A 19,473-nucleotide genomic window follows, 5' to 3' on the forward strand; every position below is an offset into this window, starting at 1 on the left:
GCCAGCTTCCCCATGGGGCACGCAGGGAACAGAGCCCTGCTTTCCCTGGACGCTCCCAGCCAGCAGCTGCGCTAAGGTGAACAGTACGTCAAGAGATTCAGGCACTTAACACATCTTTTTTTAAAAAGTTACAAATCTTTTAATACAATTAGTTATAAGTTACAGTTTCTGGGAGAACAGGCTCCAGTGTATAAGATCAGAGATAGGCTGGGAGGAGCAGGGGAAGCACTTAACAGGAACCTCTTTCCCCACAGGAAAGAAAAGAGGGACAGAAAGATTCTCACAGACATTTATTGGGGGGGAACCCAAACCCTCTAAGAGTGGTCCGGCAGATATACAAAGACATTAGTCCATGTCCCTCTGATCCCCCACCCTCCCAGATTTTTACCCCAAAGGGAAACACATATGACAAGTCCTGTTTAAGTCACATACTTAACATATCCAGGTAGACAGTTCCCAGCAACAGTCTGAAGAATCTTCTGCGGCCCAGAGTGCCAGCAGAGTTTTGTGAAGCCAAGAGACAGCCTCCTCCTGATACAGGTCCTTGAGACTACACCAGGCACGAGGGCACGGTGTCCTGCTTCATGTTTGACAAAGCAAACCAAAGGGGCTGGTCTCACATGGCAGTTAAGTCCCTTCTGTAGGGAAAGGGCACTCCACCCCACAGCAGGCTTTTGGGGGGTAGACGCTGCAGTCCTCAGCACGCTGCACAAAGAGAGCGGGGCCAGCCAGCCCCAGCCCACAGAGCCAAGCAACAAGAACCAACAACACACACAGGTGCAGGAGGGGCGACAGCAGGCTCAGAGCGTCCCCCCTGCACCCGTCAGGGAAAGGCCAGCACACAGAGACAGAGCAGTCAGAGCTTGATGCAGAGATGAAGAGCCGAAATGAAGCTGCTTCCCTACAGGGGCTTTGCAGGGCTGTCCACCAGCCAGGTCCCCTCACACAGCAGACGTCTCTCCACTCAGGTCCCAGCCCGTAAGGCACCAGGGCTGGGTAGGCGACCAGCCAGTGAGATTCCATTTCCCTACCGTGCTGGGGGGGGGAAGATGGACACATGGAGAGAGGTGAAATCCAGCCAGACCAAGAGCAGAGGGGAGCTTGGTGGCAGCTGTCACTCCAGGACAGCCATGAGGAGATGCAGCTCCCGAAAGGCACTACCGTGGCGGCCGCTGAGCCCTGACTTGCTCTTGACAATGTTGCTGATGTTTTTCAGCTGCTTGTAGCACAGCTTGCATTTATGGAGCCTGCAAAAAAAAAAAAAAAATACAGCAGACACAGCATCAATCCTCAGATTCCTAAGAGATGTGCTTGTTTCTGTAGCGCCAAAGATGCAACACAAGCCCTGCAAATGGCCTGGAAGAGGATGAAATGTGAGCATGGCTCTGCAGGAACACCATGTATTTAGCTCACGCCCTGATGATGCAGGAGAATGGCATCCATATAAGAGCTCTTTCACTCCTCTCTTCCCCTTTGGCAGTAAAGTCCAGGGAGGAAGGAGGTGCTGTTTTCAGAGGGCCAATTCTCAGAGCACAGCTATTCCGTGAATAAACTGGAAATCCGGGGCCCAGCTGACAACTCACGTGTCTTGTGAGGTAGAAGGTGAAGCCACAGGTTGGTTTTACTCCCGACATACTCACACTTTATTTAGGTATGACTCAATACAGTAACAGAGGGAAAAGCAGTCCTTGTTTTTTTTCTCAGAGCAGGAGGGTTTGGTGTTTTTGCAGACAAAAGGGAAGGCATGCCCAGTCTAGTATCAAAGTTTCATTGGCGAGGAGCAAAGCTCACCCAAAAGAAAGGTGGGTTCAAAAAAGGGAGCACAGCAAGTGGAGGTTAGTGCCTCACCTCTCCTCTCTGGTGATGTCCACTCCGACAGAAGGTGGTGCAGTGAGGATGTCTGTGATCAGTGGCAGGAATCTCTGAAGAATGAGTTTCAGGGAGGTGCAGCCAGTCTGCACGTAACTGAAAAACAAACAGGCCCCACTTGAATTTCATTCCTGTCCTCCCAGCACGCAGCCCTCACTCTCATCCAGTCACTGGGGTAGCCTACTCAAATGAGCCCTGCCCCACCGCTGTAATCTGGTAAGGAGAGCAATGGCCAAGCACCAACACATCTTGGTTTGAGTCAAGACTGACAAAGCCAGCCCTTTCCAAAGGTCCTGGCATACACCCTGCTATGCGGGACCTTTCTGCTCAAGAGCAGAGATGTCCTGCCATGGGGACTTGACAGGAGCCTCTCTCTTGGCAGAAAGGAAGAGCCCCTTGACAGGCTGCATTTTTTTTTGCCACCTTATGATGAGGTTCAAAGTAATCTTCCAAGTGACCCCAAGGCTGTTGCAGAACTTCATTCCCCTTGTCCCAAGCCAACAGGTGCATTCACACCAGTGTGCAGAGCCCACTTGTTTCATATCGATTTGACCCCTCCTGGCTGTCAGAGCTGCCTTCAACACACCCACGCCAAATCCCAATACCCTGCTCTTCCTGTCCATGCATACTTCCCATACCTTTGCCCACATACACTTGGCAACTCCATTGCTCTTTTTCAGGTGTTGCGTTGGCATTATACTGCATCTGCTGTGATTTTTCAGGATTTCCTTTCAGCTAGAAAATACCCAGTGGAGCTCTCCTATGTATATCTATACCCTGTCCCCCAAGCACACCATGTTCTCGGGGCCTCACCTTTCATATTTACTTTGGAGTAGTTTTTCTATCTGTGGCAGGATTATAGTACACAAGTCCAGCTTCCAGAGAGACCTGAAAAGAAAAGGACACATTCTGAGACCGGAGACTGAGGCTCTACACGGCTGAGCTGACACAAATGCTTTCTGCCAAAAGACCCCAGCCAGTGGCACTCAAGTTTACTGAGCAAGTCACCGACTCCCCCTTGTGATAGAAAGTGGCAGGCCCTGACATATAAAGCCTCAAGACTGATTTTCCTTGCAAGTCATCATTTGCCTACCGAAAAGGCCCCACACAACTCCAGCAGTTACTGGCACTGCAGACGAAGATCTGGCTACAAGCACACGCATTTCCTGCTGCCATCGCCCACTGGACGCAAGGTGGGTCCAATGCAGCGCTCCCGCTCCCAGTGCCCAGCCGATGGCTCTCAAGTATCCCAGGGGCTGCCCCAACCCAGGACTCACGCTTTTTGGTTGACAATATTCAAGAGGTCCACAACAACAGACAGATCGTTGATCGCCACTGCAGAATCGACAGAGTTCTGAGAGAGAACAGGAAGAAAAAGCCATCTATTGCAAAGCTCAAACTGGCTAGGCTAATGCAGTTACGTACCAAGTGCCACTTTTCAAAAACAAGGTAGAGGAAACGTGGAGTTGGCTAGGGAAGAGAAGATAACTGTTGCATGAGAAAGTTTTCTCCAAGTTTCTTTGTGACCATCAAACCGCAGGTGGGACACAGCAGCACTCTGCGGTGCACTCCCAGAGACAAAAGCCGAGAGACCCTGCCTTTTGTGCAAGAGGCAGAATCAGCCCCAGACAAGCCAAAAATAGCTGCTCAGGTGCTCCCCTCATGAACCCCAGGTATCTCCAACCCTTGCCTTGATGTCACTGGTGCTCCATACAGCCCGCACTGTGTCCAGATTCTTGTGACGGCTGGTGAGCACCATACACATAGTCTCATGGCCTTTCCTGATCTGGGACATGGCTTCCTCATCCACAAGCTCAGTCTGGCTTTGGTTTTTCACAGCCTGAAAGTACAGACACCAATGGAACAGCAGTAACAGAGCAGGATGGCACAGAAGGGCAGGAGCTTTCTCCGGCCTAGGCAAGAGCTGAGTGCCAGTAAATACTGGCTTCCTTGCAGATTGTTTTAAAAACATTTTGAAATGGAAATGCTTAATTTGCTCTGATTTCAGTTACTTCTCTTCTGCCTTTTCTACTACATCAATCACAAACATGTTTGAAGCTTTGGAGAAATTCAAAATTAAGACAAGGTGAATCAAAATAAGTTTTCAAAACCAGTGTGTTTTGATGAAGGAACATTTTCACATAAACTCTATTTTTTATGTGAAACATTCATCTGAAATTGGAACTTTTCATTACAAAGCATAGTTCTTACACAATTTATTAGACTCGCAATTTGATTCTTGCCCAAGCCATGCTGGAACCACTACTTCCTTTGCTCACAGAGTTTAGGATCATCAGGATGCCCTGGTCCTTCTCCCTTCTCGGGACAGGGAATATCCTCCCCAAGACAGGTCAAGAGGCCTCTGAGACACAAAAGGCAAAGACTCCTATGAAATAATTATAGACAGGTAATGGCGGACACCAATTTCCTAAATTAATTGCTGTCCGGCATATGGAATTAATCAGAGTCTCAGTCTCATCCCTTGCTCTCTGCTTTGATAACACACTCTTCACAAGCCTGGATCAACACATGTTCGCATCAGCCCGCTGTCAATTGCAACGGGGCCTGGGTCCAGCAACCCTGAGGTGTTGATTTCACAGGAACTGCAAGTCAAAACAGTTGGGAGGCAGAAGAGTAAGCTGGCGGGGGGCGGGGGGCACCAAGTGAGCAGAAGAAGAGTGGGAATTAACACGTTCTCATTCAGTACAGAGGGCTGCAGAAAGCACCCAAGGCAACTCTTGTGCCTCACAGAACCCCCTTTCTGATGCCACCCAACAGACACCAGCAGGCAACTTTTGTCCAGAGATACTTACTGGTAGAAAGTCAGAGGCCTTCAGGCCAATGGGCTCATTCCTAGTTGCAGGAATCACCGATGGCTCTGTTTTGGTCAATGGAGTTGAGGAGGCAATCGGTGGCCTCTGAACCGGATCAGGCTGCAGGAAAAATCAGGTAAAAGCTTTAGCAGCAGCAGGCTGGCCCTAGTCTGATGTCCTGACCCACTTTCCTCTTACAGCAGGGTCCCAATGCAGAAGCAGTCTCCAATTTGCTAGCATAATTTAACAGGCAATAAAGTGTCTCTCAGATACATGCTAAGACACACTTAAGGTTTGCAAAGAACATGTAGAATTCCCAGCAGAAGTGCCAAGCGCAGTCGTCGTTATCAGCATCTAAAATGAGGGTAACGGGCCATGGCCAACCTGAAGGCTAAGAGAGAATTCTCAGGAAGCCAGTGTAATCTATCCTGGCCCATCAGCTGCTTGCAATTTTGGTGACAAAATAGCTTCAGTTCAAGCACTTGCAGGAATCTGGCACTTGGTTCTCCTCAGAGCACCTTAATTTTGAGATACAAGGAGAAACACCACTGCAAGTGCAAGAAGTGAACAAAAGCAATAAAGCCATCACCTGCTGGAGGCCTGGCCTTCGATTCTACTGCTCAGGCAAGAGACATGACAGGCCAAAGACTGGAGCTGCACTTTTACAGCTCTTCAGTAAAGGTATCAGCTCAATTAGAAATCGTAAAGTCTCCAGCACTCACATATCTTTCACAGTGGGAGTGTGAACAGCTATTAACAGACCGTACAGTACGTACAAGTTCTTGCTTTGGCAATAGGGTCTGGACATCCGCAGCTTGGCTGGGCTTCACTGCTTCCTTCGCAGTTACAGGCTCTAGCAAGATGGAAAGAAGTAGAAAAACAGAAACCGATTGCTCCTTTCAAGGGAAGTTGAAAGCAACAGTTCTGTATAGCTAAGAGTACAAGTAGTCATTTCTGCAGACATGCAGCACTCCCTCTTTTGAGGGTCATTAGCCCCATTCCCACCAACGGGTCCTTTTCATACTCACCATCCTCAGGAGGTGCTGGAAATGGCTCACTGCTTCGAGGAGGAGTTCGACCTACACAGGAGGAAGGGGGGAGGGAAATGAAGGAGTATCCAAGGCTACAGAATAGTGATAAATCAACCTTGGAGCTGAGAGGTCTCCAGCAACTGCACAGATTAGGGTTATCAGTGATAGGGCAAGCAGTCATCTCCTTCAGACCCTGATGCTATTGCTGAGTTTAGCCAAAGGCTTTCAGCCTTCATGGATGGGAAAGACAAAACTGACCCGTGTAGCTCACTGCTGCTGTACAGGTGTGAAGCACAAGAAAAGGCACTGTCACAACAAGTTATATTAGAAAAAATTCACCTCCTGCTAAATTGATTTACATAAGTAAATCAAAATAATGACTATTAATTCCTTAGAAAGAGTATCTCGTTTTTCTCATTGACATAGAAATACAAGATACAGGCACTGCACTATGCCTCCTAAACAACAATCTCTGCTTTAACAAAACATTTTGACTTTCCTTCTTTAATGAAGGCTGCTGTTTTTATACATATAAAAATTCTAACCTAATAAAGATCTCATAACACAGTAGTCCTTCCTAATCAGGACAGGAAGACAGTATGCTTACAATAGAGCTCTGTATTCTGAGTCAGGCTTCAACTAGACATCACTGCGCCCTAGTAAAGGCGCCACCTTCCAGCAGTTCACCAACATGATCTGTATGGTTCAGTGTCCAAGTACAGATTACTAAAGGAAAGTTTTCTAAACTCTCCCACTCACAGGCGAAGCCCCTATTATAATAAGCCAAAGCTCACTTCTACTGAATCAGTTTAGCGCCTACAGCTCTAATACAAACACCACTCAAAAGCACAGTAAACCTTGGTACTGACAGATAGCATTCTTGGGCTGGAAGATCTCTTTGTAATCCTCTGGGTTCTGGATCTCTGCCTTTGATTCCTTCTCATCTCTGTCATCTTCACTGCTAGGACTGCGCCTCTCACTCTCAGAGTTGTGCTTCACTCTGCTGTGGAAAAAGAGATGCTGTCAGGGCAAGTCATAGGGACTTTGTCAGAGAAAGCAAGAGCACTAAGCTCCTTGTACACTTCCTTAAAATCCTGAAATTCAACATGCCAGCAGATTCCCTTACCTTTGTGGCTTGCTGCAGCTAGTTGAGGGCCTGTCATAGATGCGGCGAAGGGAGGACCCCGTGGGGGTAGGTGGCACAAGAGGCTCATCATCCCTGATCAGCCCATGAGGAATAGAATCTGACTTGGTGACTCTGCCAAGATCCACAACGAAGGAAGAGACTGTGCTTTGTGCAAAGGAAACTCCTATCTGCAGAGGCAAAAGATTAAGGTAATTCATCAGGGAGCGGGGTACATGCCAGCCTTTTTGAGAACAGGCACGATGGAGTGACCCTGAGCAACCACGCTTGAGAATTTCTCCGTTCAGTCCTTTGGCTGTTTCAATTTGAAGCTGCCAATGTTTCATGAAAGGCTACAACAACGCTTTTTTCAAGCATAGCTTCTAAATACTAGTCAAACCAACCCCCAAGAACTGGAGGCTTTCCTCCAGAAGCCAAAGAGAGACAAAGTGGAGCATGAGGCTGCTAAAAGCAAAAGCACATCATCTTTATCTAAATGCTGGGCACATAGCAAGCCCTGGCCACTTACAGTCTGATATAAGCTTAAAGGTCAGAAGGCCTGCAAGAAGGCAGGAGGATTTTATCTTGTGTTTTGCAGCCACCTCCCCCACTCCTCAGGAGCAGTGGCTTACCAGCTGGTTGTTACAGATACACAAGTCGGCTACTTTTCCCCAGTTCACCAACACCACATCAAAACAGCGCTCAGGCTCCCAGCCGTACACACGCAGCGAATCCTGGAAGCCACTATACAAGCAGCAGCCATCTGGGTTGAAGAGCATGCACCTGGGAGGAAGGCATGTGGAGAATCAGGCACAGCTCTTCCAAACTTGCTTAGTCCCACGAGGACCCCAGGGCTGTAACTGGCTTCGCTGACAACCTCCAGACCCCTTTCTAACAATGAACCTACCCATCTAGTGCTCACCTGTGCAACATCTCCAACAGCCCAAACTTCTCCCCAGTAAAGTCTCTCCTTCAGGAAATCCTCCCCTCACCCCCACTTTAGTCTCTGCCTAGTAGTATACTGCAACAGGAATTTAATATACCTGACAGGAGTAGCCTCCTCTTCAATACAGCTCACAACTTGAAACTTCTCCAAGTCCCAGAACCTAACAGTCCTGTACACACACAAGAAGAAAAATAATTTCTCACCCCTCTAGAAATCTGATGTAGGATCCAGAATTGAAGTAGTATGCTAATAGCTAGAATGACTTTCACTGTTGTGCACATATGAGCCAACACAGGAGGCTAGTCTAGCTAAAGATCCATGAATCCAGCCACAGATGCTTAGAAACTCTGGATACAGGCAGGTATTTAGCTCTGAGTCAGATCTAAGAGGTCACCCTGCTAGCTGAGCAGGGCTGCTTGCTATTCAGATAAAATGTCAGCTGAATTAGCGATTAGTGGATTATCTTGAGACTATTGGATTGTTTTCTAGTGTGGTAGAAGGTGTCGTCAATTTTGGATGAGAAGGCAAGCTCTCAATGTTCTGCCCATCACAGATGTAACGTGCTGCTGCCTGGATGTCAGGCTCTTGCAATGGCAGGTTTGAGTTGTGTGACATTCCTATTTTCCATGTTCCCAAAAGGAAGGGCATCAGGAAACTGCCATATACAATTCCCTTCTTCCTCCCTCCCCGTATGTACCTGTCAGAGCTGCCAGAAGCCAAAAGGTATTCATTGGGATGGAATTCAACAACATTTACTGGGCCGGTATGTCCTGTAAACTCGAACATCATCTTCCCAGCAGCCAGATCCCACAGCTGGAAGAAGGAAAATACAGAGACTCTTGAAAAGATTTAACAGTAGAGAATTCCAATACACTTTGGATTTTCTTGTACTGGCAGCCTCCTAACATTTCTCGCCCTCCAAGAACAGACTCAAGTTTGTCAAAGAAAGCAAAGATCAGGGAAGGAGTAGCATCCCAGTTATTTAAGGCTGCATTTTTTTTTTTATTTTTCTTCTTTTATCTTTGCTATTCTTTATAAATTTTCCATTTAATTTGCCCCCTAGAAGTTTCTGGTTTATATTTAGAGACTGGAATAAAATACAGCACTTCCACCCATCCCCACAGATTGCATCTCAAAAGCAAATGAACAAAAATCAAAAAACTCCAAATCCCTTAGCAATTAATACTTCCTGTGCTCTAGTCTTCACTGAAAAATCCAGTGAAATGATTGACCAGTTTATTTCACGTGAAGCTGAAGAATCAGTCCTTCACCTACATTCCTCCACACCACACCTGAAACAACTGAAGTCACTGTTTCAATCGATACTTTTCTGAATTCCTTCTCTTGCCGTCCTGACAGCAATTTTCAGACTGATAATCATAAGCAATATGTATGATAATGCACTCCTACTGAATTAACTTGGGCAGAACCAAAAATAGGTATGGCAAAGCAACATGCTGTGGGCAACTCATTCGGTAGCACTTACTGAAATGACTGAGGTTAATGTTCACGTATCACAACTCTAACATCTAACAAAACTTGAACTTTTATGTGCATAGAGCCAACATGTCTGTTGGATAAGTGCATTTCAACACATCCAGCTCTTTTCTTGAGGTTGTGGGCCACTGGACATGACCAGACTCATCAACAGACTGGTCCCTGCAAAGCCACAGGGCTCAGCCAGCTGCCTAATGAACTAAAGGTGTTTGTGAGTGAGTGCTGGTAACGCCTGGTACAAAGATGATCCCAGCATTTGGCACATAAGGAAGGTGTCACAATAAATTACCTTTACAGTGTGATCATCAGCAGCAGAGGCTAACCATTTCCCATCAGGACTAAAGCGGAGACACCGAACTGCTTCTGTGTGACCCTGAAATGAGAAAAACAAATGGTAGTTTATAGTAGTTTCTCCCCACCCCCTCTAAAGGGAATTCTGGCTTTTGTCTTTCAATCCTATATAATAAGATCAAATCAAATGAAGTAACTGTTTCACAGAGTCCACAGCTGACAGAACACTAAACACTACACTCAAAAGCTACACCCATCCACACTAAATGCATGTCATCTCTCTCATCTAGACATCTCTAGCATCAGTTTAAGTGTGGTAAATACAGATCTGGCTTAATTAATAAAAATAAATTTTAAATTACACAGATTTATGGGTGGTCATATAGAAATGCTGTGTCACAAAGTTGGTTTCTAAATGAAATTAATATTCAGCAAGCTCCTTGGGTAGAAAAAGGCCCCAAGAATAGAACCATCTCAGAGCAGTGGGGACTTGCATCGTAGCATCAGTCACAATATAAAGAATCAGTCACGGATGCTCTCTGTTCTCCACTGAAGCCAACCAGACTATAGTACACAGTAACTCCTACAATATCCATTTCATATTCCCACACAGTTCACAGAGGCCTGCAGAGGTTTGCCGGGCCACTTCACAAATCGTGCAGATCTTATTTTCATACTGGAAAACTAGGAAGTTATTTTTATTTGTACATAATCACTTTCAGGTTTGCTCACAAGTCCCCAACAGAAATCTATCTCCCCTCTTCATCTGAAAACTAACAAAGCATTTTACCTTGTACCTGAGGACACAGCCTTTTCTTCTTACATCCCAGAGCTACAGGGAAGAAAAGCAAACAAAAGATATGATTACAGCAGTATGTGGGGAGCCGAAGAGTCGCACCAGAACAAGAGCTCTCCTTGTCACCAAGCTGACAGAAACCGCAGAATGAAAACACTGGAGGGGCTGGTGAACCCGTTTGCTTCAGGGGTATTTCCTAACCTGACTGCCCAAGCAAGAATCACTTCTGTAAGGTGTTTCTTACTACAGAAGCTCAGTTCCTACAGTCAAATACCAGCCTGATGAAGCAGATGCAGTCCACAGCAATCAGGACATCTGTGTTTGCTGACACCAGGTCTCAGCTGGCATCTTACTTGGAGCCACATTCCACAACAGAGGAGTCACACTCATGAGCTACCACTGTGAAAATACATGCACAGATTTCACAAGCACTCGTAAATACACCTGCCCACACACATGGAAATGACGACGTACAGGATCTACCAACAGCTTGGCACAAAACACATTCTGGCACTCTTCAAAACAAAAATACTGCAAGTAAAGAGAGCAATCTCTAGGGGAAGCTGCGTTTTACCTTAATGTTTGTGTCCAAAGAGCCAGACGCCACAAAGCTTCCAAAAGGATGGAAATCAAGGCTGCAGATATTTGCTTTGTGACCAAGTAAGGTACGAAGAACTGGGAAAAGGAGCAGCAGAGCAGGGAGAAGGAATAGGAACAATATTTAGTAGTTCACTTCCCCCAATGCAGCACAAAAGTTTAGCCATACTACCCTCACCATTAAGCACATGCTAATACAACGGACATTAGGTATGCTACATACTGTTTATTCATCTGTATACATTATTTTACGGAATTGTTTCTGACTTTACCCTTGCAATGCAAAGGAACAGCAGTACAGAGCCCATGTTCAACAAATCTAATGGAAGTCCTGTCCTGAGGTATATATGATTAAAACTCCAAAGCTCTCCATTTTGAAAATAAAACTGAAAAGCCATACTTCTGTCAGACAGTGTCTCCTTCCACTCTTTACAAAGGGAGCAAAAGGGGCAGGGGGAACCTACAAGGACTGTGTTAGCCAGGAAGTGAAAGGAACATTTGATTGCCTGCATCGTTCACCTTGCAGCTATTAGGCAGTCCCTCTCCCTGGACTCTGCACCCCCACCCAGGCACAATCAAAACTTCTGCTTCTTAGGTTCCAATATTCACCCTGTACTCCTTCAACTGCCCCTCTCAAGAAGCATCCCAAAGACCAGGAAAGGACGCTTAGGAAGCATGAGACAAAGAAATGACCACAGCGTTTCAGCAAGACATCAACCAAGTAACGCCCCTTGTAGCTCTGGAAACCAGAAAGGACCAGCAGAACTGGTATACTGTATCTCCAAAAGTAGAGACAAATGCAGAACTCAACTCTGAGGGAGAAAAATTGCTCATACAGCAACAAGGGCAATCTCTCTCCATCATCTGGAACAGTCTGATGATTCCCCTGGCAGAAATTAGCTCTTGAGCCAGACCTGGAGCGGTCATTTGCATAGACGCTGGTTCACAGGTCTCCTCATAAATTCAGCCAGATCAGTTACCCTCCACTGGTAGAGCCAAACTATTTTATAACTGAAGACATTCTAACTGAACAACAAAAGTGCTTTTTATTATTTATGCCATTTGCCTTCTTAGGTTATCCAGTGTAAGTCCATTTCCATTACATATCCTTTCTATGAACAAGTAGCAACCTGTAAGAAGTATTCAGTCATTTTATGGTATTCCTCCTGGAATGCACCGAAGTGCTTCATGGTGCCTTTGCAAACTTGTTCTAGGATTTGAGAAAAATGCAGTAAATAAAGCATGACTCAACAGTTGGTCTTTCAAGGATCAGAGCTCAACAAGTTCATAGCTTTTATGATTTATTAAAAATCATGTCTTTGTTTATTTATATGCCTACGCAAGAGCAAAAGGGGAGAACAATCACTTGAGGGAAAAAAGAAAAGTTAGAGCCTCAGAATGAGAATAAGAGGCCAGCAAGCAGGGGATTCCTGGACTTGTACAAAACCTAATATACTTAAATCTTCCAATCTGATTTTGGATCCCTTTATTGATGTTGACAAGGAGACCGAATACAAATTCCATACGCCTAGTTACACTATACATGCATGGAAACTGATGTGGGATATAGTTTTCAAACATACTCAGGTCAAAACCCTGGCAGCTAGTTCCTCAGATCAGTATCCACAATACACGTACAAATTTCTGTTTGAGCGTGCACACGCAGCTCTGCAGTCTCAGTAGGAAGCGCACAAAAGCCCTCTGAGAGGGCTGGAAATTAAGATGAAAGCAATGCCAGGCTCCTGTTCCTTGAGTGAAGTACTCTTCTGGGTCAGTATACATATCGAGCATAAGGATATTCCAAAAAGCGTGCATTAACAGAAGTGAAAACTCACAGAAACGTACTTTTGGCAGCTTCCAAGTCCCAAACTCGAATGGACCCTGACTGGGACCCTGCGACAATGAGCTTCTCATTCATATTGATCTGTAGGCTCTCAATGGGTGTTGTATGGCCTGTCAAGCTCTGCAAAGGAAACCATGAGTCACAACCAACTGCTACTGACACAGCCCTGTCCACAATGACATTGTTCATACTTGAAGTGTAACTAAAGCATTTAGTCACGAGTTGGGATTACCTGGTAGTGCCACTGGTCCTCTTTCCTCATCAGCTACCAGTATGGTAGAGCACCCTAAAGACCACCACTGCATATAGCCCCGTGCACATGTCTTCCACATTATCCCACTTTCTGGGGCACGCTAAGTTTTAAAGGATGCACCAACAGAGACACGGGCAGTTAAACATTAGGTGCAGGTGCCCAGACAGGGCTGACACATGCTTACATTATAAAAATCATGCTGTGCAAGTGCAATGGCACAGTGTTCGCTCTGAAAGTGTCATGAACTGGTTACAAAACCAAAGCAAGAGCAAAAGCAGGGCTACTTCGAAATCGCCACATAAGCAAGAAGCCGTATGTTGCTGCCAGCAATGGGTGTCACAGTGATAATGTGGTGCTATTACTAAAGTATTAACTCGTGGCATAAGGTAGTAATTCATATGTATGCAGTTCCTTTCATCCTTGAGCATCTACAAGCTTACAAGAAAAGGACAGTATTTAATTAAAACACAAGAATATTTAAAACTAGCACTAGAAAACCAATACCACTATTGCCGACTTTTTCTTGTCAGTTCAGCGATATTCTATGCTTTACTCCCACCTCAAACAGGTCTTTTTAAATAGCTAAGCTAGCTGTGTGCCTCCCACACACGTACAGAATCAAACACCAGTTACAAGCTATCTGTTCTTACGGGGCTTTCTTGGGATTTCACATGCAACTGAAATCCTTTACAGACTCTACAGCTGCAACTGTTACTGCTTAGTGAGAAACCAGAGCTCAAAACTTGAACCAAGTCACAAGGCTGCTTGGAAAGCTCCTCCTCTTCCTCTCCCCCAACACATAAACATCTAGAATCCTAACAATATAAACAGTAAAAATTAATTTTGGAGAACAAAATATACAGCACAACCCCTCAAAAAAATCAAGATTCTTTTGATATACAAGAATGACACAAGCCCTCAGCAGCTCCAGTCAATCCCTGCCTCTCAGAAAGACCAGCTTCTTATGTCTGTGGTTCCCAGGAAGCACAGAAGTACAGCTCTCTGCTCCCAAGAACGGGTACGGAGATAATTAGTCCTTCAACCTTCTTGTGGAAGGAAATATTCTGGTTTCAAGCTACTGTCATGCCACTACCAAGTCTGGAAAGACACAGCCTAACTACACTATGCAAAAAGCACAGCACTGCCAAAAGTGAGCAACGTCTTTTCCACCTATTTCAACCTCTTTATGCAGGAAATGAATGGAAAAATAAAGTAGGCACATTCTCCTTTCAGCCTTTTTGCTCCTACTTCCCCAATTTCTTCCTCAGAAGGGTCACAGTGGCTACAGATATGCCTACCATAACACAACACAATAATGTTCTTAATTAAAGTGACAAGGGAGACTTGCTAAAGATGGTTTTCCACAACACCAACTCAAAGCAAAAGCAATGCAGGATAGACATCTGTTAAATACATTTATGATGTGCTACTGCTGGGGTAACCCTACTCCTTCCAACACAGTGTGCCCAGCACTACTCTTCCCCAGCCTACATGCAAGTTAGCGAACTATTCCGACAAACTTTGCGTGGATAGTTAGTGACTGTGGGACAGGTCGGAATGCATCCTGCTGGGGATGCTTCCTGCTATGAGGGCAAACTGTCCCCTGTAGCTTGCACTAAAAATAGCTGACCTCATACAAAATGCTGCATTTAATTATCTGTAGCTAGCCTGTAATGGAAGGCACAATATTCATTGCCTGAGCAAGCACTGGCCCAGCTGAAGCAGCCATCCACTCCAGGTTCTCTCCTGAGCTAGCGGTCTCACCAGTTACCGAATCCTGCGCTCATCTTTCGCTAGAATCCAGTCATCCAGCTTCATGTTGGTAAACTCCATTTACAAGTCACACAGGCTACAACCCAACAATCTTTTCCCTTACCCTCTATACCTCAGAATTAATATTCCCATCCCCCAAAAGCTGGAAACGGGCCTGTTCTTACCATGATGCAGTTGGGCTTCTTCACTGACCATATGTTGACCCGACAGTCATCTCCTCCAGTTGCCAGCAGCCGGCCTGAACTTTTTCCTAGGACTAGTGAGGATACATTGCTGCTGTGAGCCGTGATCTCTTCTGCACAAAACAAAACAGTTATTATGAGCTAGTATAACAATTTTCATCCCATCCCTCCCAAAGAACTAAAAAAATATTCTCCCTCCAGAAAAATGTTCCAGTTTCCACTGAACAACCTGTAGCAGCCTACTCTTCAGATAAGAAGTCACACTATTATCTTGCTTGAAACAGTCCATCTTGGCTCTGCCTGCTGTACTTAAGACATTTGCTGACCAAGCCCCACAGCTCCAGTGCTCATGTGGCTTACAAAAAGCACCTTCTCTCACCAGCAGCAGCTCGGTAGTTTTTAAAGACCTGCTCAGCTGTGGCAACCTGCTCACAGAAGCTGCTTTACCTTCAGTACCCGGGGTGGATCTCAGTAAGCTGAGCTGTCTGCCAAGCTGCAGTAATACACAGCAGCCAGAGTCACCTATCAAAAGGCCCCGTAATGCCATTCCGGGAAGCAGCAGCAGCCTGTCCAACCTGAGAGGAACTGGCAGATTGGCAGCAGCACAGTTTGTTACCTTACACAGAAAAGAGTCAGACTCAGCAGCGGGGATAGGTGGAGCTCCCTTCTCTGAGCTTTGGCAGAGGCTTTGCCAGGTTCCCACTATGTAACACAGGTGAAATTTAGCAATGCGAAGGTGTGAAACTGTGACAAAGGAAGGATGAATATATATCCAAAAGGGCACAAAAGAACAAATGTGATCGATACTACAAGACTTGTTAAAAAAACTGGAGGCTGAGGGGAAGCTCTGACACCGAGGGCTTTGCAGTGACAGAAATCCAAGGAAGCCTCATCATAAAGAAACAACTCTGGACCAAAAGAGAAGCCAAATGAGCATCTTTGCTTGGACATCTCATCTTCACAGTGGATTTTTAAATCCAGTTAAATTTCTGACAGTGGCTTTTGGCTGATGCGCTTAACAATTTCTTCCTCTTACAGTTCTCCTTGAAAGTTCATGGGATTTGCACGTGTAAGAGTTATGAAACTTGTTTGTAAAAAGGCTAGGCAGCAATCAATCCAACTTTCATTCGGATTGTTTTGCTGGGATGAGCAATCTGATCATTTTACATGCAACGCTAATCCAAAAGGATATTAGATGGCTGCCATAATTACAGGTACTTTGATCTCAGGCTCTTAGAGTGCTGTTTTGAAAGCAAAACCATGCAACTTTCACTTTAGCTGGAGAAACACCTTTCAATTTACAAAGGTAACTGGTCTGTAAATTACAAGAGAAGGGAAAATTTGAAAATATGCTTGTATTGTGTTGAAAGACCAATCTTCCATGTGACAGTGCTAAAGTAAAGTACATACGTATACACAGACTTGAAGGTAACAAACAATACAATTAGCATTAACAGACCAACTCGCTAGTTAAAATTGAAAGGACAGATGCTGAGCACTGCTGCTGAAATGAGTGCGTCAGCAGCTCCACTTTTTCTCTCCTCTTGATTTCATTCTTAATAACATATTGTAAGTTTAAAAGTCATTGCTGAAGCATTCAACTCTTTGTTCCTAAAAGTCAGGTTACAACCTGATGCTAGCCTTGGCCAGATGGCTTCACCCACTCCCCCAGTGCAGTGCCAATTTCCTTAAAACCACAAACTTTTTTTTTTTTTTAACAAAGTCTTCATCACCAGATTATCACCCATCAGTTCAGTAATATTAAGCTCCTAATTAGCATAACCAAAACATTTCTAACATTCAGAATGCTTCTTGCTCTAATGAGGATGCTAAGGTGAGACAGAGCCTAGCAAAACTGAAGATTAAGAACTTCTGCCCGCTTAAAAAGAATGGAGCTTGATTGACTTCCAGCTTTTCCTATAACTGGAGTTTCAGGGATTTCTGCTCAAAAGAGACACAAAATTACTAAGTCAATTCTCTCAGCTCCCTTCATGTGTTACCAGTCAAGGACACCATACCTCTGCTAGCCAATTCCTAGAGCCCAAGTCGCTGCGAAAGCATGCACTTCTGAACAGCTGATCACTCCCCATTGTTTCTAAGCATTCCTCAACAGCCCTTATGAAATACCTCCGCAGTGACCAGCACTGATTTGTGCTTTGGAGGAAAAACAATGGATGTAAAAGCAGCAAATCCTTACCACTCTTCTGTAAAGCAATTTCAAGAGCATGAGGCACACAGGCCCTGTAAAGATCACCTCATCTCTCCTGCAGCAGAGTGCTCAGTGCACCTTCTGTAACACCTGAGCAGCAAGGAATGGCAGCTTCAACCAGGCTAACCTGACACAGAGGGAACTCTCTGCTGCAGCCTGGGCTCCCAAGGAGCGGTTCCATCTCTCCCTTGGTTGCTCGTGTACCACAACAGAGGCACGTGGGGTTAGCTAGAAATTGAGGATAGTGTTAGAGCAACGAGTGAGAAAAAATACAGGCTGTGACCCCCTGAACGACAGGGCCCTATGCTATTCCACTACGCTGCTGTGCTTTCCAAATAGATTTCTACGAGTCCAAAATTCCCGTCAGCAGCTTGGGAGGAGGGCCGGGGCATCCCCACCCACGGCAGGGATTAGCCAGCTCCCTCCGCAAACCGCCTCCGCCGCCCCCCCGCTCCGTGCGGGGCACTCCCCCGCCCTCCCTCGCCGGGGCTGCCCGGCCACACTCACGCAGCTTCCACGCCGTCCTGGCGGTGACGGCCGCGGCCATGGCTCGGCGCGGCGCCCCTCCGGCGGGCAGGGCCCAAGCGCCTTCCTCCTCCCCGGGCTCCGCCGCCCGGCCCCGACTGGGCCGCCTCCCCGCCGCCGCGTCCTACGGCCGCCGAGTCACGCCCCCGCGCTGCCCCGGCCGCCCTGGAGGCACAAACAACACGAGCCGGGGTTACGGCGACGCCCCCGCCACGCCGGGCCCCGGCGCGGGAAGGCCGGGCCGAGGCGCGGGATGCCAGCCCACCGCCCGCCCGGGCGGCAGCGCGGGGCGCGGCCTCACCGCTGACGGCCATCACGGTAGCGACGGGCCAGCGGGGAGCCCGGCGGGCGGGAGGCGCTCCTCGGGCCGCCGCCTCCGCCGCCTCGCAGGGGCTCATCGCCTGGAGCTGCCGAGAAGACGCTGAGCCGCCGGCGGCCAGGCCAGCCCCGCACCCCCAGCCCGCCCCCGCCACCAGCCAACCGGCCCCTCACCACAGACCTGGGCCGCGCCCCGCCTCCGCCCGGCCGCCGCCAATCAGGGCCGCCACCCGCCGCCCGTCCCCGGCCTCCCCGAGCCCCGCATCGCCACGCCCGGCGCTTGCCCCGTGTCCGCACGCCGCTTGGCCAATAGGAACAGAGGCAGGGGCGGTTGCCTTAGCGCCCGCCGAGCAGCCGAGCCATTCGCAACGCAGCTTCTTGGCGGAGCCTTTCGAGGCGACCAATAAGGAGGGAGGCGCGCTGGGAGCCGCGGGGGCTGCCGTTTTGCGGCGCGCCGGGCCGGAGCCGAGGCGGCAGCGGCACAGCTTCTGTCGGGGCGGTCGAGAGGCCCTTCTCTGCCAGGGCCCGCCGGCCGCGCAGGCGCCCCCGAGCGGTGCCGGTGCGTCCGCAGCAGGTGATTGACCTCGCCGGGTGTCACGGGCCCGGCCCTGCTGGGAGCGGGCCGCCCCGTTTCTGTGGTTTTCTGCCCGGAAGCGCTGGCATCGGCTCCTCTGACCCCCCACCGGGGCCTGGGGCCGGTTTTCCCCCCAGGGGGCCATGCTGGGGGCTCTCGCAGCCTGGCTGAGGCAGAGTCATGCCACCTCTATGCTTTCTGTCTCTGAAGCCAATAACCCCATCAAAAGGGAAAATCAAATCTGTTTGATGCTAGTCCTTGATAATGCGTATCAGCTGACTCTGGCACCAGCTATGTCCCCAGTACCTGTTGAAGGATTTTTCATTCAGTTTGCTCTGGTCTCCTTTCTGGGTGTTGAACTGATGAGCTCAAACCACAGGCTTGGTTGCTTCTTTTTCTCTGTTTGGAGACCTTAGCGTTTCCTTTCTCCCCAGTTCCCTGAGGTCCCTTAGTCCTTCAGCAGTTCACAGTCCCTGCAATTCGGAAATTGTTTTGGCTAGTTCCTGATGTTCCTTTTCAGTAGTGCATTCTTACCTGAATGCCTCTCTACCCCGAAGAGGGAGCTGTTTCTGAGCTTTCTCCTTTCTTGGGTTGTTTGCGGGACGCAGAGCTATCAGAAACAGCATTGGTGTGAAATAGGCTGTTGCTGTTGTTGAATGGCTTGGAACACAATGTGCTGTGGTAAGACATCTTAGAGCTCCAAAACTGGTTGCTGGAAGGCCCAGGCAGACGCAGGGATTTGCTGTGGTGGGTGTCAAACACTGCAGCTGTTTCCCACAGGAGACGTGGAATTCTTTGCTCTCCATTTCTGAGTCCAAAATGCAGTGCGTCCT

At 47.5% G+C, this 19,473-nt stretch overlaps 1 protein-coding gene across 4 annotated transcripts; it reads right to left on the reverse strand.

Annotated features, from left to right (window-relative positions):
- Positions 1-113: 113 nt before the first annotated feature.
- KATNB1 (katanin regulatory subunit B1) lies at positions 114-18,346 on the reverse strand. Of its 4 annotated transcripts, none has more exons than XM_056360262.1 (20): positions 18,248-18,346; positions 17,731-17,913; positions 14,997-15,127; positions 12,809-12,926; positions 10,941-11,041; positions 10,361-10,402; positions 9,569-9,652; positions 8,480-8,595; positions 7,880-7,951; positions 7,469-7,619; positions 6,840-7,027; positions 6,583-6,716; positions 5,711-5,761; positions 5,459-5,535; positions 4,683-4,802; positions 3,560-3,709; positions 3,147-3,223; positions 2,683-2,757; positions 1,849-1,965; positions 114-1,247 (listed from the first exon to the last, which is right to left on the reverse strand). In XM_056360262.1, the coding sequence occupies exons 2-20, from the start codon at positions 17,768-17,770 to the stop codon at positions 1,115-1,117; spliced, it is 1,977 nt and encodes a 658-aa protein (XP_056216237.1). In that variant the 5' UTR covers positions 17,771-17,913; positions 18,248-18,346; the 3' UTR covers positions 114-1,114. The 4 variants fall into 4 exon arrangements, with proteins under 4 accessions (XP_056216237.1, XP_056216238.1, XP_056216236.1 ...); XM_056360263.1 differs by lacking the exon at positions 18,248-18,346 and adding an exon at positions 18,050-18,228 and having other exon boundaries at positions 6,583-6,713; XM_056360261.1 differs by lacking the exon at positions 18,248-18,346 and adding an exon at positions 18,050-18,228.
- Positions 18,347-19,473: the final 1,127 nt, after the last annotated feature.

The sequence above is a fragment of the Falco biarmicus genome, chromosome 15, assembly GCF_023638135.1.
Source record: "Falco biarmicus isolate bFalBia1 chromosome 15, bFalBia1.pri, whole genome shotgun sequence".
NCBI classification, from domain to species: Eukaryota; Metazoa; Chordata; class Aves; order Falconiformes; family Falconidae; genus Falco; species Falco biarmicus.